General features: G+C 40.1%; 1 protein-coding gene across 1 annotated transcript; it reads right to left on the reverse strand.

Annotated features, from left to right (window-relative positions):
- Positions 1-866: 866 nt before the first annotated feature.
- On the reverse strand, positions 867-22,915 carry LOC104587277 (uncharacterized protein At1g51745-like). Its single transcript, XM_010244820.2, has 4 exons — positions 22,054-22,915; positions 16,990-17,699; positions 16,693-16,869; positions 867-2,825 (listed from the first exon to the last, which is right to left on the reverse strand). Exons 1-4 carry the CDS (start codon positions 22,236-22,238, stop codon positions 1,456-1,458), a joined length of 2,442 nt encoding a protein of 813 aa, XP_010243122.1. The 5' UTR covers positions 22,239-22,915; the 3' UTR covers positions 867-1,455.
- Positions 22,916-23,342: the final 427 nt, after the last annotated feature.

The following is a 23,342-nucleotide window of genomic DNA, read 5'->3' on the forward strand; positions in this document are numbered from 1 at the left end:
TCAAAAAGCTTGGATAAATATTGAATAACAATTCATCGACCTGCGTTGGCGGTCAAAAACCTTTTAACAGCGGTTACGATCACCATTATAAATTTTAATGGCAATTAGGACCACCGCCATAGATACTCATGTTGTTCCCCTTGTACCATGTCGATACGATACTCCTTGTGTATAGTGTGTCGATATTTTGAACTTGCATCACATCACTAATCCGGAATATCTGGAATACTATCAATCCAAGTCGATCTCCAATTCGCCAGTCTAGTTTGGTCCTCATATAATATGGCTTAGGCCTAAAGGATAATTAGAATTTAGAAATATAGATAATTCCATAGTCCCCATAAGTAGCAGGTGCCAGGTACTGATGGATTTTTGGGGCGAAAAAGAACCATAGATCATTTTAGAATTTAGACCCCGAGGGCCAACTCCAATTGAGGCTAGACAATCAACTACCAACATTTTCACGGGCCTAGAAGCTAGAACCACCTAATGAACTAAAACTGCGAAGCTATTTTGTCAAAGCATGATACTGACGCTATCATGGAACTTTGTCCTACTCCTACAATGCTTGGAATTATGCTAGGAAAGAGACAAAAAGAAAAGGATAAAAAAGAAACACTGCTGCTCGTGCACGACAATAGTTGTGTACATCAGAAACATGCTTGCATAGTAGTTTCCCCATAGAATTTTGGAAATAAGTACCCTCTTTATGGTTTCCACCAAGACCTGAGCGTCTATCCAGAATATAGACAGCTGGACACGTACGGGTATCAAACTATCAATTGCAAATCTTGGCCAATACCTACTTGAATCCGAACATCCAAACCGAAGCCAATTCTCTACCAAGGCATATGCAATCATCCTACTTGCACAAAAGAAAGAAATATAAATTCGAATTTTCCAAAGAGTTACATGACTGTTTCTGGGAGTTCTGTATTTTGTTTTAATCAAATGACTGACATACTAGAAGCTACAGTAACTACTTTACATGATTAAACTAGTCCACTGGTCCAGACTTAAAAAAAAAAATTGATCTTCCGGACCACCTCTGCTGACATTGCTCCGACCCTCGCTCCATGGGTTCTGGATACAAAAGGGTCACCTGCATAAGAAATTATGACCCCAAGATTCCCCATACCTAGAAACATATATAAAGTTTACACCAGAGCAAGATTTACATAACTTGAGAGGAAGAAATGGGGTAGAGGATGTTGATAGGAGCATGAACAGGCCGTACCCATATTCATGAGTGTGTTGGCACAAGTAAAATTACCAAATAGAGAATGGGAGACTCACCATTGGCACCCCAAGAGCAGAGTAACATTTCCAAGAAGTTCAGAAATTTGTACTGGATAATTGCTCTTTTTTAGTGTACAAGTTGAGTTGAACTCTGGGGATTTGGTAGTACAAGATTATTGATCCCCCCAATGTAATAGTAACAATCTAAATTGGAGTTTATGATGCTTTCCTTTCTGAATTGCCATTCATCAAAATCCCATGATTTGCTGCTCTGGATGGAGGCCTACCAACTGCTTCCAGTAACCTACTGAATACTAATTTCACAGGGATGCAGGTAACTGTTGTTGGTCCAGTCTCATCTGGCTTGATCAATGCATCCAACTTACTCTTGCTAGTGAATTTTGGATTCACACCCTTGCCATTTGGTTTCTGCTCAGTTGCAATTGAAGATAGGGTTCTTGTCTTTTGGCTAGACAAGCTCACTTTCTTCAATAGCTTTTTCTGGAACTTCTTCTCAATTGTTGGAGGCCGGCGAATATGAGAGAAGCTCTTTTTGAGCAACTTTGACTTATGATTTAAATGGCCTGTGTATGGTTTCTTGTAAATAGACTTGCTTTCAAGATCTAAATGTGGATGAATGTCAGCAGCTTCATCACCCTCCAATGCTGATGAAGGGTGAGGGCGTGGGACACGATGCATGGCTGTTCTTCTGGCTGTCCTCCACACTGGTGGAAGAGCTGTGCTTCCATCATTATCAAATGGTTCTTCACCAAAATCATCATTTGTAGAAAGAAGAATATCGGAAGATCCATTTTCTAATGCTTCAATTTGGATTGGATGCCCTATAATTGCTTTCCCATTCAATCTGCTCATCAGAGACACCAAAGGTACATGCTCTCCTTGATAGCTGGCCTGTGCTTGGACCTTCAAATCTACATCTACCAACACCGAGTCCATACTGTTGCCAACACGATGGCCAGCATATGCTGGATCATAGCAGTCACCTTGATCTTCCCAATACCCTCTTAAAGCTGACTGACATAACCCATTGCCCCCCCAAATTGAGTCTTCCTCTGAATCTGCAATGTCTGTGTTGATTCTGCCACATTTTTTGGAAGCTAATTTTGAAGTCAGTGGGTATCTTCTGTGGTCAAATCCAACCATCTGGGACCGCACAGAATCCTTCTCTGTCATGTCACCCTCATCATAGACATAATTTAACTCCTCTCTTCTATGATAAAGCCCCTGGCCTGACGTCCTCTGATTGAAATTTGTTCCCTTGCCTTCAAAGTATGTTTCATGAATGGATCCACTGGGACTCTTTCCATCCATAACCTCCATCTGCCTCTTGGTCAAGTTACGAATATTCCGTTTCCCTTTCAGTTGCCATTTGGAAACCCCCATGTCAGTGGCAACAGTTGCACCATGATCATGAGGTTGAATGTGAGGCATGAAACCATCAGGTGCCGATTCATCAAGCTCCTCACTGCTCATGCTTTCCTGATGTCCTTGAACATGATAACCACTAGTGGAAACATATCTACTAGAATTTTTAGGTTCTTCTACCGTCAATGTCTGAGTACCATCTGAACAACCAAATAACAAAGGCAAGCATTGTGAGGATCTATACAACTAAAACATTGAAGAAAGACAAAATCAAGTAGTTTCGTTTAACGTATAATAGCATAGGAATATTTAGCTGTTAAAATTGTCATACTACAAAAGCAATACATATGAATGGAACATTGTCATAGAAAAGAAAGTGGAAAATAAGCTGTTAACAGATGGAAGCAACCATATTTTTATGTTGTTTCATCTCCCCTTTTGCATAGGTAAAAAAAGGTACAAGACTTGTAATGAACAGTGACCATGCTACTCTTTCTTTGAAGTATGTCAAGTTTTCAAATAGTAACATTTCACACGCATTCACTTGAAAAACTATGCTAGAGATCCACTTATAAACTTCTGATAAAATGATAGCGATCCATCCTGTTCTGCAGGGAAATATAAATTAGGCCATAGATGATAGGGATCATCATTCTAATTAACCAACCATAGGACGAATTTGCTTGGACCTTCATGAGCACCCTCCTGGAACTGGAGCACATACTGCTTTTTTACGAGCCTGGAGAACAACATGCCATAATGGGGTGGGGTTGGGGGGCCCATTCAACTTGTATATAGGAAAGGTTAAATGCTCATTTTTTACAGAAATAAAATGTGTTAAAAACAAAAAGACTAAATGCATCATAGGGAAGGACCAGCATCACACTTCCCACAAGAGCAAAACTCTATGCCAAACTATAGATACTTTACCCAGAAAAGGCCACTCAGGAGCCAACTGAACAATTATACCTCATGACCCAAGGACCCTTCACAGACAAGAACCATGAGAACAACCAGAAGAAACAATTGAAATTATCATTTAGTGATTTATGATTATTTTAACACATCAGTGCAGATTTATTTATTTATGAAATGTATTATGTAACACAATTGTATAGTACACTAATTCATAGAAAAGATTTGCTGAGCCCCTTGGCTTAATCCCCCATTTTTGAAGATCAATAGAGAAGAAAATTTATTCAATAGAAAAGAAAATTACAATGTTTAGGTGACAAGGGGTCACCCCACCACATACAAAAGAATACCATCAAAGAAAACAGCAGAACTTGTCATCAGAATAAAAATTCAAAGTATACCAAAAATCAGCTGCAAAATTTTCTTTACTACGGCCTTCAAATTCTGGCATAAGTAAAACCCAGCCAACAATCCTTGAGCTTATCACAGCCCCTAACTTTTCGTTGCTTCTCATTTTATCCTCAAATGTAAAGGTTTCCCTACCTTTTCCTTCAAACTAAACATGGCCTTATTTCTTTCCTTCTACACCTCCCAGAAAACAGAAAAGGGAACACAACTCCAGATAATTTTTGCTTTGGAGTTCCCATGCACTCTTGGTCAGCAGCAAAGAGAACTGATCCCCTTTTTTATCAATTTGGCTTAATCCCCCATGGACCTTACAACATCCCACTTCCTACCTTAGGAGGGTAGGACCAGTACAAATTAGCCCAATTTACACTGGTCAGAGAATCTGAAAATCGTTTGCTGAACATGTGAACAAGGTGACCATTCCAGCAGCTAAGGGTCTTTTTTTTTATCAATAATGGCAAATTTTATTAAAACTATGAAGCTTTAATTACAAGATAGGGGGAGGTAAACTGTCTTAACTCCCCCACCAGCACAAAACAAAGGATACAAATTTAGAAATGAGCCCAAAAAAAGGAACCCCTATTCACCCCTTTCTTGGCTAGCCCATCAGCAAGTGAGTGAGCAGTTCTCTTTACCCAGCTGTATTTCACCTTTTTTTTTTTTTTGATCAATAACAGATTCATTCAATTCATTGAAATATCAAACTATTTACAGCAAGGAAGACAAAAACTCTTATCTTCCGAGTACAACTTAAACCCTCCAAAGAGAGAAACAAGGAAACAAAAGAAACAATTAAGTTACAGCTTAGCCCAAACCATTGCTTCCCTTTCTATCCCTTGTTTAGCTAATCCATCAGCCAAAGAGTTAGCTGATCTCTTAACCCAACGCATCCTGATTTCCATCTCCCGCACCAGCCACCTGAATTTCCTCTTTTCATTTCTGTAATTCCATAAACCGCAATTGTCTTTAATCAGCCACCCTATCACCACCTCCGAGTCCCCTTCAATTATGAGTTTCCTGATTTCTGAACTCCTTCCATAACTGCCAAGATCTCAGCTCTAAGGGAATCCCTCAGAGAACAGGGCAGAAATGACCTCGTTCTCATCCCTAAAAACATCTCCAATCCCTGATTGTCCCGGGTTCCCCCTACAACTCCCATCAAAATTTAACTTTAAGAAGCCAGCAGGTGGGGGAGTCCAAGACACCCTTATTACTGGTTTGATCTAAGTGCAGTTTGCAATCTCACCCCACTTTGTCAGCATGTCTTCCACTATGTAGTCTATAAATAGCTCTAGTGATTTCAGCTACTGTACTACCCTTATGTGGATCACAGCCTTCACATCTTCAGCCCCTCTCATTTTCTGAGAAGATCCAAGAATTTCTTTCTTCCCATAATGTCTAGCATACTGCAGCCCTCATACTTCTCCACATAGTCCTTCCCCTTTTCATGTGCCACCTGAAGAAGGAAGGGGAAAAAAGGCTCTGCAAGTCTGATGGAGGGTTCCACCTACACCCAAAGAGAGAACAAGCCCACTCCCAAATTGACTTTGCAAATTGGCAAGACACCAGTAAGTGAAAACCAGTCTCCCCCTCCACTTTGCAAAGAACACACCAATGAGGTGACAAACAAGTATCGAGTCTCTTCTTTTGGAGAAAATCCCCAGTATTGAATCTTTCCAAATAGGCTTCCCAACAAAAACTACCAACCCTAGGAGGAATCGGTCTGCACCAAACCTCACTAACCAGGAAAGGGGAGGTTGCAGGATTGGTGGACTGGCAAAGGACTTTGAAGAAGGAAGCACAAGAAAAAGAGCTCGTGGGGGTAGGGGTCCAAATTCTAGAGTCCACCATAGAAGGGTCCAAGAAAACATTATCAAGAAGTTCAAAGAGGTTCAAAATACAATCAAGGTATGAGTCCCTCACAGCCCTCCTCAAACCCAAGTTCCACCCAAACCCCGAACTAGAAGAGGAAGGGGTGATGAAAGAAGAAACTGGCTCATCTTTAAATTCGGATAGAGCATACAAAGAAGGAAACTGTTCCTTAAGAGGAACATTCCCCACCCAAATATGTTCCCAGAATTTTATGGCATTACCTAAATTCAAATCATACCTAAGATGAGGGGAGAAGACTGGAAGCAAATCATGAATGTTTCCAAGGTGAAGTGCTTGTGGTCCTTGCTCTGATTCCAGCATCCCATCCATCTTGCTCCAGCCCATGTATGCTTGCAACTATTCTAGCCCATAGCTTCTGCCGCTCCAGAGGGAACCTCCACAACCATTTCCCCAGAAGGGCCGAATTCCTAATCCCAATGCTCCCAAGCCCCAAACCCCCATAGTTTTTACTTCTGGTCACCACCTTCCAACTAACCCTGTGGTCCCTCTTCTCCTCTCCCGGCTTCCAAGGAAATCTCTCATCAGCCTCTCCAACCTACTAGAAACCTTCCCTAGAATCTTAAACATTGAAAGAAAATAAATGGGTAAGTTTGCTAACATGGCCTTGATCAATGTAATCCTACCACCCAGAGAGAGATAATTCTTCTTCCAAGATACAAGTCTTTTTTCAAATCTTTCCACCACCGGGTTCCAAGTTGGTCCATCAAATCTCTCTTTCTTTCTTCTATCCTCCCAAACTCCAAAATATTCCACTCCTTAATCTTTGTTTTCAGGAATTGTAGTTTCTTATGAAATCTCATCCCCTCCCATTCCACCAAGGGGTTACACTCATTCCATCACTCCCTTACTCTACTGGTAAACCCGAGATGGAGTAACCACATGTTTTCAAATCTAAAGGGTGCGGGTCCTCCACTCCTCTCTTCCTTGCATAACACTATGGGCCAATGGTATGAGGTCACCCTAGGTAGAGCTCTAGATGTCAAGTTCTCGTAGTGTTTTTCCCAATCCACAAAAAACAGGAACCTATCCAACTTAGAGCATATGGGTCTATCTTAAAGATTTGACCAAGTAAATGTCTTCTGGGCTAACGAAATCTCCTTAAGCTCAAAGGCATCCACAAACCTATTAAACTTCCTCATACTCGTTGTCACCCTGTGATTGGTCTTATTAGTTTCCTCTGGGTATCTGATCACATTGAAGTCTCCACCCACACACCATGACCCCTCCCATAGCCCTCTTATATCAGTCAATTCCTCCCAAAAATCCTTTCTCTCTGTACTCATTTGGCCCATAGACATTTGTAAGCACCCACACAAATCCATCCTCCTGTTGTTTGAACTTCATGGAAACTGAGTATCTTCTCGTCAGTTCCTCCAAACCTTCAACCACATCCCTCTTCCACATTGTCACTATCCCCCCTGACGCACCCCAAGATGGGGCAGCCACCCAACTGATCCCCTTGGCTTCCCATACACTCCGAGCCCAGCTATTATTAAACTCCATTCTCTTGGATTCCTGTAATAATACTATGTCTAGGTCAAACTTCTTTATTACCTCTCTTATTATTGCTCTTTTCCTCACACTTCCTAACCCCCTCACATTCCGACTTAGTATCTTCATTCTCACTTCTTTCTTAATTCCCTTCTACCCTTCACCACCACTTTTCCCCTCTCCTTCTTCCCCCCCCCCCTCGTTTTGCCCCAAACTTCCTGTCTCCTTCCACATCTCTTCTCAATCTTTCCACTTCACTCAATTTTCTCTTCTTTGCTCTTCCCTCCTTCTTCCTCTTTTGCAGACCATCTTTCAGCACATTCAGATCTTCTAATCTGCATCCCAACTTCCCCCACAAAATCCGTTATCAAATCCTCTTGCTTAGATCCCCCCCCAGCCCTCCCTACACACTCCCCTTCAACCCTATCCTCCTCTCCTTAGGTCCCTCCCCTCTTTTCTCCTCTCCATCCTTCCTTCCTATGATGTTACCTCCCACATCCTTTGTGCACTCCACAAATTCCTTCCTAACCTGGTCCTCCTTTCCTTCCCTCCCCTCCCCTGAGCCCTCCTCTCTTCTATCCTCTCGACCCTCTCTCCAAATTAAATTTCCTTCCACCTCATTAAATACTCTCTCAATAATCTCCCATGCTTTCTCATTTCTTAACCTCCCTTCCCGCTCCACTTCACTAGTTTCCAGTCCCCTTCCCAAAACCTTAGAAATCTCACCACCTTGACTGGACATGGGTCGGGAGCAGAATCTAGAACACAGGACACAGAAGACACATTAGAAGCATAACCTAAATTCACTTGGTTACCTGGATTTGATAGAGGGGTTGGAATAAAATTGTTCCCGGCCTCCCTTTCTTGATCCAGAGGTTGGTAAAAATCTATCTCCCTGAGTTGGTTGGGAAGACCATATGTCCTTTGGTCAACATGGCGATCTTTCCTCTGTACCCCTGATTCACCCCTGCTTGGTGTGTTCCTGCTTTGCTTCGGGTTTTCCTGATATCCCCTTTCTTGTGTTGCTTGCCAAATCTGAAGTCTTGAGAATGGGTTTTTTCGTGTACTGACTTCATTCTCATCTAACTTGTAGAGTCCCAAGCTTCTTTCTTCCTCTAGTCGACCTTCCTGGCCTCCCATTAACTCACTCTGAAACAACCTTGCAATGTTCCATCCTCCCATGTCATCTGCAGTATAGTCACCTTTGTCATTCACGCTACAAATACTGGTACCATCATCTGAATCTTCTCCTTCATCTACACTACACGTTACCCAACCTTGGTACGCCGCCTCCTCTTCGGCTCTCTCCCTTGTGTTACTTGGGTTTAGCTTCTCTGAGAAGCGTCGCCCTGGGCTCCGTTCCTCATTGGTGCGACGTGGGACCCACTGGAGGTCCTTTTGCTTGTTCGTTCGCCATTGCTACAAGCTGTTCTCAACGCCCCTGACCATTAGGGACGATGATAGACCCAAACTCCTATCTATCATCCGTCCAAAGCCCTTCTCCTTAGCCTAATCCACGTGACCATTTAAGTTGTCACGTGGGTCACTTGAAAATAATTTTGGTTTGTTGTGTGGTTCGCCCGACCCCCCTATCAACTCGACCGGCTCAGACCAAGCTAAACTGCACCCTGGGCCACTCCCTTTCTTCGCCATGTCAGCAAAGGATAAAGAGCCCGCCTTATCTTTAAGCCTTTCAAAAAAATTTGAATTAATTACTTTAATTGGCTGACTTATCGATTGAGTTACCCCAGCCGTCCCATTAAACCTTTCCTTAAATTCCACCTGCGCCCCTTTTTGACCGCCCTCTCTCTGCCCTCCACGTGTCCACCATCCTTCCAACTCATCGTCTTCAACCTTGAATCCTCTTCCCCACCACACCTGTTCGACTTCTGAAGCTACCCACACCTTATACCAGACTGCATCCGAGTAAACCTCGAAGCACCTAGGCATGTTTTCGTGTTTAACACCAGCCACCTGAACCTCGACGGCAGCCAAACTACGTCTATCAGCTCCCACCAAGACTCCTCCTAAGCTCTGTGCTATATGTTCAAGAACAGAGTCCCGCCCAGGTGGAAGGGGAGACCTACAAGCTTCAGTTGAACGCAACCATCTTGCAGTGCAACTTCATTACAGCTGGGACTCCAATTCTGGACCTGTATCAGGCCTCTGTCCACCTCCACAGCTTTGAAGCTTAGTTCCTGGTCAACTACATCCAGAACGGCTTTTGAATCTGTAAATGAAACCAGCAGGGCTTCATTTCCAAAACCAATCTCTCTGGCTACTGCATTCAACACTTTCTTCCAATCTGTCACTTCTTTATCGGCCTTCAGAACCATTCTTCTCCTCCATACATCTGTCACTGCTCCCACCAGGATTCTCTGATGCACAGAAGAGCAAGCCACCACCACACCCTCGTTCAAGGTATTTTGAGCTTCTGCACTCCCAGTAGTTCTAATCGATGCCGACTCCTCCTGGTCCTTGGAATTTTGACCAATTTCCTCCACTCCTTCTATCCTTTTTCTTTCCGAAGCTACAAGGAAGGACTGCAGCACCTTCCCGATAGTCCTCCACCCTTTCTGCATTCTCCCTTCCGACACACAGAGCATTTGTTTTCCAGCTCTTCCAAAGAACTCCTCCACCGTGAATGAACCACCCCTTCCAATTTCTTTTCAGTTCAATATTTCTTGCCTGGAACTGACATTGAGTTCTTCCAGCCATTCACCTTGCCGGAGTTGATAGCCCCATCTATAAAACCTTTCATCCATACAATGACATCCTTTGGTACCAATATTGTCGCCCTGCTGTTCTCTCTAATTTTCAATGCTTCCTTACCTTTGATCCGATCCTCCTCAAACTTGAAGGTCTTAGCTTCGATCAACACCTCAGACCTCCATCTTCCTATGGTTCTGGATCCCCTCTCCCCCTGCATCCTTGGACTCTAAAGCTTTCTATTCGTCATCTTGACCATTCTCATGTGGACCTCCATTCTGTTAGGTGTCTAACATGTTTGATGTTCTCAAGAACGGGAAGATTTACAAAAGAAGGGATAGGAGAAGAGGAATTATCAAAAAAAGGGAGAGGAGAAGAGGGAGAAAGTAGAAGGGTTGAGTCTAAGAGGGAAACAAAAGCAAGTCTGTATGAGGATAGTTAGCTGGAATTGCAAGGGTTGGGTAGTGCGAGAAAGAGAGGTTATCCAGCTGTATTTCACCTCAATGTCCCAAGTCAGCCACTTAATTTTTTTCTTTTCATTGATAAGGGTCTTGCTTCCCTAATTTGTGATGTTTATTCATGAACTTGCTAACCACTGATGACTAAGTGCAAAGAGTGAAAGAAATAAAATATAAAATAGTAATTAATAAATAAACGGTTGAAGAATGATCTGCACCATCAAATCGAAGATCTAATGCAACTAAGAGATAGATATGAACTCTTGTAATAAAAGAATTCTGCCAGCTGCTTGTTTCAGTTAAGGTTGTGTCCGTGGCATTGGATCATGTGGAGCTTTTTGTTATCACTGCTGTTCATAATAAAATAACCTTCTTGAATAAGAATTAATCAATAAGAAGGATGAGGAGCCATTCTCCCAGTAAAACCCCACAAGATGTTCAATCCAATTATTGTCTGTTCTTTTTATCAACAGAAACTTTTTTCTACCAAATTAACTCCTCCCAATGTTGTATGGATCATCAAGCAAACAAATTAAACACTTAAAAGTATCCATCTAATTTTAAAACACAGTAAAGATAAAGTTCCCCTATTTTGACTGAAAGCTCATACAACAACCCTCGGAGACATTCATCAAAAATAAAATAAAATAAAGTTTCCCTACTTCCTCCAGGGGGTCTTGACCAGTCTGGTTACCATATCCAATGGCATTTAGTTAAATCTCTTTTGATAACAAGAAAAAAGAGATGCAACATCTTAGGAATCCAAGAACCAATAACAATGGCTGGTGCCTGTGCCCATGTGGAATTTGTGTCTCCAATGGTGGGCCAATAAAGATTCACAAGGTGCCCTCATCCACATTGAGGAAGACTCCTCCAGTACCAGCTAGAGTAAAGTTGCCAAGAGAAAATAGGTTAAACTAATAATTAACATACACCGTTACCTAAAGCAAAAGCAAAATCCTGGGCAGAAATGCCTAGATGTTTTTTTTCATGAATACCTAGATGTTTATTTATTTATTTTGAACAAAGATAATATGTGATTCATATATCATGTGGAAAAATGACTACAAAAAGGTTAGCACCCATACACACCAAATCTCCATACACTGGGGATGTATAACCATAATGTATATCAGGAATTACAATTTATAAAGAGGTTCCCAAACTCAAAAATTAAAAACAATAATTTATATGGTATTTCTTTGAAGGCTTTATGAATCAACGGGCAAGATAAAGTATATAGACTACCTTTTTCAGTATAACCTCTTCTGTGCACATCTCATTTTCAAATATACAGGCATCCCCGTACTCCAAAATTTCTGGTGAACTTCACCCCACGATAGACTAGACACCTACCAGTGAATAAACAGTTTTTCTGCTGTCTCCATTACTGCTTTACAGATGATAATACCGCAAAGAATCCAAAATCCCACTTATTTGGTTCAGTATGATCAAATTTTCATTTTCAAATATACAGGCATCCCTGTACTCCAAAAGTTCTGGTGAACTTCACCCCACGATAGACTAGACACCTAGCAGTGAATAAACAGTTTTTCTGCTGTCTCCATTACTGCTTTACAGATGACAATACCGCAAAGAATCCAAAATCCCACTTATTTGGTTCAGTATGATCAATTTTCTTGGAAAAAGTTTTAGAGGTAAAGGATCAGGAACTGCCCCATACCCAAAATTCTGCTATCACCCTGCTTTGTGCAAGGCTTCTACCCTTCAAAAATAGTTCACTCCATATCGCCAACAATGACAATGTGAATAAGACGTTTCAATATGGTTAACCTTTAAATCAAACCCAACCGATATCCATGGCTACTAACGTCCACCTACTCCCTGGTTCTGTCCAAAATGTCAAAGCTTCCCCAGTTTGCACTTTGCAGTGAAGGAGACAAAAAATATATCCTATATCCTGCATGCACATGGTACAAACGTGGGAGGAAGGGAATGCAGTTCTCAAGGACAATTGTATGCCTTTTTTTGAGAGGACAAATGTATTTCTTGATTTTTACATAATCTCTAAGAAAAATACAACTCCCTCCCTAACCTCCACACACATGCACATACACATAAAATGGGAAAGTACTAGATGATGGCAATGGGATATGAATGATAGACTGGAAAGAAGAATTTGGTGGAAAGCACCAAAATGACACAAAATATACACTGATAAAGATCCAAACAGGAGATACAGACCTCTATGAGGGAATCAAAGAGAGTGGCAATTTCCTCATTCCATAGCCCTCTAAAGGTTCTAAACTTCTAATCAAGTTATGATCCCAAGATAAACTTTGGTCTCCCATGGAAAAAATGTCACCATAAACCACAGCCTCTTTAAAAATGTGGGAAAGTATCAGAATAGCAGACAAAGAATTATTGTCCCACAAAAGGTAGGTCCAAAATTTTATGAAGTAACAAGTGACTATAAACGGGAAGATTGTTACTGTGTGCATGAGGAATTATAGAAGGGCCCCTGGATTTTGCAGCAATCCACTAGAGGCTACAGCTTTGGTGACCTGGGTGAAGACCTTGTTTAGATGGATCCCAAAAGTCGGAAATATGATGACAGACAGTTACCCAGTGGTTAGGCTCAAAGGATTAGGTGGTATCACCATTATTTGCATTGCTCTTGTTTTGAGTGGTATTTCTCTATGACAACAATTAGCTTCTTTGATGGTCAGGAATATATAACTCTGTTGTAATTTTCTTCTTATTTCATTCATGCATTCTTTTGGTCCCCTGAACAATCAGAAAAAGAAAGAATTACTTGGACATTGAATGATGGAATGGTAGATCCCACTTCTTTTTCTTCATACCATTACATTTAAGTGAGAGTCTCATTTCTCCCATATCTATAAGTTTCTCAGTTTCATATGTCTCTTAACTCCTAGAAGAATGGTATATTGTAACAGGATTTACTAGAAACTTTGAAAGCACCAAAAAGGTAACTTTCTTCAAAAACTAAAAGTAAAAGCATTGTATCAGCATACAAGACTTAGATGCTCATATCCATATGTATTCTAGATTTTGAGATTTGGATAGCTGCATTTAAGCTTCCTATGTCAACGCCCATCCACATCCATATTCCATACATCCTGTGTCCTGTTCATATTGCCTGTCTAACTTTCCAAGTTTGTTGAAAACAATACTACAAGGTATTGTTCAGGGCTCTGCTAGAACCCCAGGTCATCTGGAAAGTAAAAAAAGAAGAAAAATGGTATTCTGCCAAAAGTAATAAGAGGGAGAATCACCTTAATAAGAGATACTTTGGCTAATTTACCTACTTACTTTCTGTCTGTTTTTAGGATACTAGCTAGGAAAGCTAGGAAGCTGGAGAAGTTGATGAGAGACTTCCTGTGGGAGCCAGGACAAGAAAAAAGATCATTTGGTTAAATGGGAAATTGTTTGCAGAAGTAAAGAAGATAGGGGTTTGGAACTTGGGAGGGTGATTGAAAAAAATCAAGCGCTGTTATAGAAATGGTTGTGGTGATGGCCATTGGAAAGTGAGAGGCTGTGGCATGAAGTGGTGGGAAGCATTCATGGGAGTTCAGAGAATGGATGGGATGGCTGGTGTATCAAGGCAGGCTAACCTAGCAACACCTTGGAAGGGCCATTCACAACACCCTTCCTCAATTTCTCAATTTTATCAGGTATGAAGTTTGTTTTGGCAATGTTGTTCACTTTTGAGAGGATATTTGGGTAGGAGACACCCCTTTAAAGGACCTTTTCCCTTTGTTATTTTTTGTTTCTTTGTATAAGAGGTGGTCTCAAAATTTGTCTCACCATTGGGAATACCCTTGGCTCCTAATTGGGATTTTGGGTTTCATAGGGGACTAAGGGATGATGAAATTGAATCTCTCTCTGACTTGCTATGTTGCCTTAATCAGGTTTGCTTGGATCCCTCCAAGCCAGATAAAAGGGTGTGTGCTCCTAGACCCAAAGGAACCTTTACTTGTGCTTCTTAAGTTCTTATTTGTCCATCTCTCAGCCTTCTGCTCAACAACCCTTTCTGTCAAAGGAAATTTGGTGTAGGCCAGTTCCCCCAAAGATTATGGCATTCTGTTGGGAAGTATTCTATGGGAAAGTAAACACTCTAGATAACCTACAAAAGAGAAGACCTTTCCTCTGTATTTCTCCCAATTGGTGTATCCTCTACAGAGCTCATGGGGAGAATTGTTACCATCTACTAATACCTTGTCCTTTTTTCTGCAGACCTTTGGGCTTGGCTACTTTCGTTGTTTGGGTGTAGTTGGAGCCTACCAGCAAAAGTTCACATGATCTTTAACCATTCTACTTTCTCTTGACCTACAAAAAGAGGGAGACTTATGTGGAGATGTGCTCGTGCTACCCTGATTTGGACTCTTTGCGAAGAAAGGAATGCTAGAATTTTTCAAGATAAGGAAAGGAGTAGTTGGGAATTGAAAGACTATGTGTTGCATAAGGCAATACTTTGGCTGAAGATTTTGGAAATCTTTCATCAATTCTCTTTTAATGACCTTTGGAGAAATTGGTTAGCAATAGCAAGGTGTTCACCCTTAAAGGACAAGTTAATTACAAGCTGGTCTCCTCCATCTGAAGTCTCACTAAAGTTGAACTTTGATGGGAGTAGCATGGGTAATCTAGGATTATGAAATGGGGGGTGTTTGAGAAATGAGAAGGGAGAGATTGTGTTGCTCTACTCGGGTCCTTTAGGAGTTGGAGACTCTATCAGGGCAGAGCTATTAGCTGCTGTACAAGGGGTGCAATTTGCAAACCAGCTGGGGGTACAGCATCTAATAAATAATAATTGAAGGGAATTCCAAGGTGGTGGTGGGCTGGTTGAAAAATCCTGAAGATGCTATATGGTGCTACAAGAACGGCATAAAGAAATTCAGTTGGTTGACAAGGAATATGTTGGTCTCTTTACAGTGGGTGCGGAGATCAACAAATACTTTGTCCAATGTGTTAGCCAAGCAAGGGGTAAATAGGGAAGAATTGTTTTGGGGTCAGCTGTGATTCCTGAATTTCTTTCCTAGTTTACTTGTAAGATTCAAGGAGGGGCTGCAGCTCGCGCCTCTCCCTGGGATGTTGTATGAATTCACAACTCTAAATCAGTTTTTGAATTAATAAAATTTACTATTACTCATCAAAAAAGAAATTCTCCATCACAATTGTCAAGGCGACAAGGCGCCCTTTGAGGCTCGCCTCGCCTCGCCCAATCGCCTAACAGTTTTCTACTTCCTACTATAAAATACTTTTTATTCATTCTTTTTTGAGATTATAATTATAAAATAGACATTATTAAACTAAATAATCAGTTTGTGTGTTTATATACTAATTTCTTTTTATTATTTTCTTATTTATTAGGGTTTAATCAACACAAACATTGCTAAATGCTGTATTGAACCCTCAAAGACTAAAAAACCTGAACCAATAAGTAAGGAAGAACTAAAAATTTTATCTAATCAGCACATTTTCCTCTTCCATATATTCTTCTTCTTCTACTACTACTTCCAATACTTTTTATTTTCTTCTTTTCCTATAACAAAAATAAGGGTTCAGCCCCTATATTTTTTGAATTTTATTTTCCTTCTTCCTTTTCTTCTCATGGATATGTTGATTTTCTATACTTTAATATGAAATTTATACTTTTCTTATGAAAACCATGAATAATTATTAAAGAAATATGGTTATGGTACCTAGGGAACTACCCTAGGATCTATTTTTTAACATAAAAAAATCCATCGCCTAGGCGACTAGGCGCCCCCCAGTCGCCTTGCCTTGCCTTGGCGCCTTGAAAACTATGTTCTCCATGTGCAACCATGCAGTCATATGTAATACAAAAAAACCAAAAGGACAACCAATAAAAAAAGTTCTAGCTCATACTTCTGGAGCATCAATATTACACTGTTTTTGTCATAGTTCTTCCAGATCATTGATGCATACAGTAAGTGAAAAACATTTCAGTTAGCTTTTTCACAGGCCAATGGAATATATTTCTAGGGATAGGTTTGACATGAATTCAAGTCTTCCATGCAGTATTTTGCAAGGAAAGTAAAATGAAATCACAGGCCATCTTGAATGATTTCACTAAAAAGAACACATTGGAAAGATCAAACAGCTTCCAATGTGAACATCTGATAGATATCTATCTTGTATATGTTCTTAGAAAAACATCACTCACAGATAGAAAAAAAAATCAAACCTGAAAGAACAGTCATCTCATCATCCATGTCCGGATCCAGATAATCCCTCTCAGAATCAGAATCACCATCATCCATCGATCCTGAGGAATTGTTTTCTTCTGTCAAGGAACTAGGATGTATTTGGCAGTCCATCTCATATTGGGTTGGTGATATCTGCATCTGGTCTTGAGTAAAATCTGTATCATCAAAACAATCACTTGAATCAGACAGAAAATAAACACACCTGCTACTCCTTGCCCAGTAAATAACTCCCATCTGTCCTTTTTGTCTTTGTATAGATGAAGTGCCAGTATTACCTTCAGTTTGTAAAGAGTGAGGCACTTGTAATTTTGCACTACTCTGTAATACTTGAACAAGAGGCCGGCGTCTATCCCGTCTCTTCACAATGGATTCTTCAGTCAGGCCTCCCTGGGACCTTTTCCTTTTGATGGCCAAAGAATTTTTAATGCTACCAGCATGATTAACACCTCCCACACCACGACTACTACTGGAAAGAACATGATCTTGATTATCAACTGAAGCAATTCTACGAGAACTTTCAGAACCAGAAAGCTGCTTTCTCTTTGCGGGGGCAATCCTGAGCCCAAAGTCCTGTAAGCCTCTCATGCGAGGGATGGCTTCAGAATTATCTTCTTCCCAGTTTGGTTGTTTCCCTTGCCTGACTTTTTGCAAATATAAAGGATTGCCTATGTTCTCATCCTGTGATTTAGGATTACCCAATTTGCCACGATCTCTTCCCAAATTTTCTGAAGATGCACCTAACTCTTTTTTTGGAGCACCAGAAGTTTTTCCACTCGTAGAAGCAATGCCTAACTTCAGCTGTCGCTTCTCTAGCAACTGTTTCTCAAGTTCAAGGGCATGAAGGATGGCATCTTCTCGGCGAGCATATTTCTCCCTTTTCTTGATAGGAACACCCTGTGAGGATTCAGCCCTCTCAATACAATCATCAAATTCCCCACAGCGAAAAGCCTTTACACGCTTGGATTTTTCTAAATTGTACCAATCTCTGGAAAGCAGAAGCCAATAATCAAGCTATGATTGCAGCACCGAATGAAACTACCAAAATTACATGTTAACCAAAAAAATAACAAATAGTGAATAAAACTTAAGTGAAAGCATAACTTACAGATGAAAATATCAAAACATTTCTATCAAATTCTTGAGAATGATAGTGTAGAGTAGAATGATAGTGAAGGAACTAGAAAATCTAGGGGCAGACTAAAAAGGACATGGGTTGAAGTAGTGAGAAATGATTTAGTGGCTCATAATTTAACAATAGATATGGAACTGAACAGAACAGAATTAATGCAGCTCACCCCATATAGTTGGGATAAAGAACAGAATTAATGATGACGATGACGATGGTGCAGAAAAAATACAAAGGAACATTATCAATCAAACATGAAATACCTTTGGAGCCTAAAGTATTTCAACTGATGATATGCACTTAAAGGCTGATGACAAAAAAATAATAATAATAATCTACAAGTTAGCAGTTTTCCTTAAGCATCCCTAGACAACATAAATTTCAACAAGCATACTTGGTAAGTTAGTTTCTCAATGACATGGTATGGGATACTACTGTTTATTCTAGTTCTTGCACTATATTACTGTTTCCATTTAGTATGGCAGTTGATATTGCATGCTTTTCGCCTTTTCCATAGAATGGGCAAACCATATAGACATCTTTCCTGGTTCAAGCTGGATAACAACAGAGTCAATATTTCCTGTTTATAGTTTGAAGATGATATGATGTTTTCTTAAACAAAAGAAAGAAGCTCTTTGTAGCTTTAAGGGCACCATCAGGTGCTTTGAATTAATGTTGAGCTGAGTGATGTTTTGGGGTGCCTCGGAAACATTTGGCATGGTGTGGAGGATACCCATCAAATATCAAAGGATTGCTTTGGAAGAAATCCTAAAAGATACTTTATTTTAATATCTGGACATTTTAATATTGGGGATGGATATTGGTTACCATCTTGGAAAAAAAATTGTATCTCTAAAGGCAGTAAGCTCAGAGTCATCAAAGCAACCCTCTCTAACTTTCTTGCTTACTATTTCTATGGTTGGTGCTCCTCCAAATAAGAAAAAAAAAATTACAAAGAGAATTTCTTTGAGGGGGAATGCAAGAAGAGACCACAAGACATGTGCAAACCAACTAAGGAGAGGAAGACAGATTGTCCATGAAAAGAAAATGAATTGTTGACAATGGACACTATTACATCAAGGGAGTATTCAAACAACATATGCTTTGGAATTGACAGTCCCTGATCCCCATCCACACTTTGTTGGAACATTTCGAGAAAATCATGTAATTCAAAGTGATGGATCATTTACAGCAAATAATAATAATAATAATAATAAAGGTGATGGATCATGGATGCAAGGGCATTGACAGAGTTTATTGATTGTTTCCATTGCTTTCATTCATTATTTCCAAAGAATTTTAAGACTAGATTCTTTTAATTTCCTCTTTTGCTGAGAAGCATTAATCTCACGTCTTCCTTGACCACTCTTATCCTGGAAAAAAGTTCAAATTTTAAAAGAAGAAAAAAAAAGAAAAACAAAACTTTTCCAAATGTTGGAGATTGAAGCAAACCTTTAATTGATCATATAATATAAAACAATAAAGAGATGGAAGTTGCATGGACACAGACATGGAAGTTGGATCCAATGTGTGTCCAAGATCCAGACTCGGCAAGATGAAAAACATGGACTTAACAAATACATCCATGGAAAAGTATAGACTACAAAAATAGTTTTTTTTTTTTGAACTCTAGCATTATATACATGCAAAAAGTGGTTTGAAATATTGCCCTCACTAACATGTAAAGTTTTATATAAAAAATAGCTTTCACTTTGCAGATTATCTGTTCATTATGTCCAATAAGCCAGGAGATAAAAAGGATAATCCATGCAATGTTGGGCTCATTTCCAATATGGACACATTATCCATTAAGGGAGTCCATGCAACACTGGTTAAGTGGTAAACCAACCTCAACCCAATCCTATCAGGCAGGCCAAGTTCAGGTTGGTCTCAGTCAAGTTTTGGGTCAAGTGCAGGTTGGTCTCAGTCAAGTTTTGGGTCAGGTTCAGGTTGGTCTCAGTCAAGTTTTGGGTCAGGTTCAGGTTGAGCATGGCCTGCACTGAACCCAACAACTGAAGCACAGACATGGTGACATTGAAAACAAATTGCAAATATGGTTTCCCTAAGAATAGAGGTCTGTTCACATGATAGAGAAGATTGGTTTGGTAATCCTATTCCAACTAGTCAGGTCAGGTCAAGCTCAGGTTAGAGTGACTTCAGATCAGATTGGCTTTAAGCCTGACCCAAGCCAAAACCAGCCTCTTAGCCTCCCTGGTATCCATGTACATAATTTTTTCCTTTTTGTTGGAAAAGCATAATTTGCATCATATTCATAAACATAAGACCATATACAAATAATACAACATTAACCCATGAACAACTAGTTGCTATACACTGGGAGTACAAAACTATCAAAGATGAGATAACAATGTATCATTTAATGCATGCATAAGAGGAACATGAATTATAATGAGCTCCTCTCAACTCTTAAAGATTGAAAGCCATGAACATGTCCTGCTGATCTTCCATAGAATAATTTTACTCTGATAAAATCATTGTTAAAAAATGTAGCAGTTTATTTCTCACAGAAGTAAAGAAAAAAATGGCAAAAAGGGAAATGGACAATAAAATTATTCCCCGCACTTAGTCCTTTTAACTGGTAATATCAGAATATCTCAACTATGGAAAAGGGGAAGCACCACCACATTTCCAGCATATCAAAGAGGCAGGCCCATAAGAAAAACCCAAATTTACAATAGGAAACAGTGATCAGGTGGCTCCAACACCAATGGCATAGGACAAGATCTCCATTGGACATATTCTTTTATCCATCATTAATTAAGCCATTTTCAAGTGGGTCTGTCCATACTCCATACCAATAAGCATTTTTTCAAGTGGGTCTGTCCATATCAAAAAGGATATTGTATAAGGTAAAGGTGCCTCCTAAATCTAATTTCTAGACAATGATCCTGGACTTGAATCTCTGACACACCAGAGAGAGAGAGACCACCCTGACAGATCCCACTTACATTTTCATGAATCAGTTGTTTTGGATCAAGGGTATAAACATGAAAGAATTACAGCAAAGAAACAAATGACTGAATTTCCCAATCTTTTACATTTCTTCTAAACCAAGGGGTTTAACATGTGACTTGATTTCCAGATATATAACAGCCCCAATTACATGCATGCATGAAACGGAAGCATTTGCAAGCATGAGCAGGGTAGTCAAAGCATCAACTATTGAGGCATTTTAGTCCCCCCCCCCCTCCCACTATTTGACTTGGTAGGTAGAACTCTACGACAATTTCCAATTGAAACAAATTTTCAACTAGGAACATTGGGGTGGATCAATGTTTGAAAAGCAAGCATGACTACTAAAGCACAAGGAGTACTGTAGAGTTTGAGAGGTAAGGCAGAAGAAAAGCAGTACACCCATACAAGGTGAGGCACCAATTTTGAAAAAGAAAACAAAATAAAAACTGATATACATATGCAAATATAAATTATGAAAAATAAAATATTTCAAAAAAAAAAACATATTAGCTCAGTAACTCAATTGGTTAGAGTATTGTGTTATTAACAAGAAGGTTATCGCCTTCCACGTTCAAGTTCTATATAGGCCAGACTGTTTATATGCTCTCCATGTTTATGCAATATAAATCGAAGGAAACTTTGAATAAAAACGTTGAGAACCATATGCCTGATTCATCAAGACATGACTTTCAAAAAGGGGAGAAGCTCTTGCCCAAAGAACACAGAACAGTAGTTGAAGTGCACTGAATTTTTTCCTGAAGAATAAAGTGCAGGCAAGCCTAACAAAAAAACAATATTGGGTTTACTTTCTAGTTTCTTCTTATCTGAATCAAAATCATATATCCCATTAAGATTTAACTTAGCATCACTTTACATTCACAAAATAACATGGAGAAATATGTAATATTTTTAAATTAACAAATAAAATTTTAGCACCTTAAATCCTAAACAACGCAGTAAAAGAACCACAACCAAAACCAGTTGGAACTTAACAAAAAAAAAATGCTCCGTTGGGGATAAGTCCAATAACACATTCCCAATCAACTTAAAATATATGATCAAGCACCAGGTTAGCTCTCTCAAAATAAGTGGCCAACTAAAACTACTTAAGAATCATTAGATTTATTTTAATTATAATTTAGCAAAGTGAAGTAATTAACATGCAAATAACAGGAAAAGTGGAAAACAGTTTAAAAGAACAAAAATTACACGGGGAAAAAAGGGGAAACAGACTTACACACTGGCGTCTTCCCTTCCGAGAAGCTTGACCGGCGTTCCTGATCTGGGAGACATCAGATGAGAAGCCGATAGTTCATTCGGGCCGAGTATTCTCCCTGGCCACCAAGACCCGTTCCTCCGGCGAACCCAAACTATAGTCCCAGCGCTACAATCAACCCCACCCGATCCTTCAGAAATCCCCATCTCACTTTCTCTATCACTCCCTCTCCTCTCCAAAAAAAATAATAAAAACAAAAGAAAAAACCCTATTAGAATAGGAACAGATGACTACTCCGTTAATGACGATTGACTCAGTAGACGATCATATCACCGGCCTGGTCAACCCCCTGCAAAGGAGAGCACGAAATCGTAATGTCGGCAGGAGATCGGAAAACCGCCATTGTTGGTGGATCCTGCTAGTCTGGAGTCCCCTAGGGTTTCCATTCAAATCTGATAAAAATCCTCCATCTCTAGGGTTTCTTAGATGTTTCATTGATGGTCCCTCTCTGTCGACGTTTCTCGATTTGCAGACATATGGATCGAAAAGGGCATTCTCTCCATGCCTAATTTGAATGAACAGTTTGATCCGCCCCCTCTCTCCTCTTTCTCTCTCTCTCTCTCCCTCCTTTTTTTCGTTTTTTCCGACACGAGACGAGAATTGCAGAGTTTTCTCTCTCCTCTTTCTCTCTCTAGCTAAATAACCAACGAGGATTTGAGTTGGATTTTCAACTCACGATTTTCTCGCGAGATGATGAAATTGTCGCTATGACTAGTGGACGATGTGTTGTGTTAGCTGAAAGCCTGCAAGTCTCTCTCTGATCAGCCGTTGCACAGTAGTCCCAAGCGAAGCAGCGCTCAAATTTTCCAGACTCCTCTCCGCTTCTTCGCTTCAAATCAGCAAGCGACTTATGCCGTTATGCGAATGAACCAAGGTTACTTTCGTCATTTTACGAAGGTACGTTAATGAACCCACGCCATGTTAATTGACTTGATTGCCCCTTTATCGACGTGCATGCTGTACGTTGATTGACGAGAGGTTGGACGCTTAATTAATGTGGGCCCTATCACAACAGAATAAGGAAGGAGCAATGTTATAGTATTTCACAGAACTAAACTATTGCGCAACTAGAGCTCTCAAGTCTCAACCATCGGATCTCCATGATATCCAGTGGGCCGAGATGGGCTTTGGGCCTCCATTTATATGGGTTTGTTGCGGATCTGTTTGGCTTGGTGACCTTTAATGTGACAGTGAGACAGTGGGAGTGGTCCAGTGGATTATTTCTCAAAGATGCCGCAGTTGATTAGTGC

This window comes from Nelumbo nucifera, chromosome 1, assembly GCF_055504915.1.
Source record: "Nelumbo nucifera cultivar China Antique chromosome 1, China Antique-T2T, whole genome shotgun sequence".
Lineage (NCBI taxonomy): Eukaryota > Viridiplantae > Streptophyta > Magnoliopsida > Proteales > Nelumbonaceae > Nelumbo > Nelumbo nucifera.

Excerpts from the sequence above, each read along its gene's own strand:
- LOC104587277 (XM_010244820.2), bottom strand. The coding sequence starts at position 22,238 with ATGGGGATTTCTGAAGGATCGGGTGGGGTTGATTGTAGCGCTGGGACT. Across the intron at positions 17,700-22,053 it reads GGAAGGGAAGACGCCAGTGT|AGATTGGTACAATTTAGAAA; the intron begins GTAAGTCTGTTT and ends TCTGCTTTCCAG. Across the intron at positions 2,826-16,692 it reads TGAGATGACTGTTCTTTCAG|ATGGTACTCAGACATTGACG; the intron begins GTTTGATTTTTT and ends TTGGTTGTTCAG.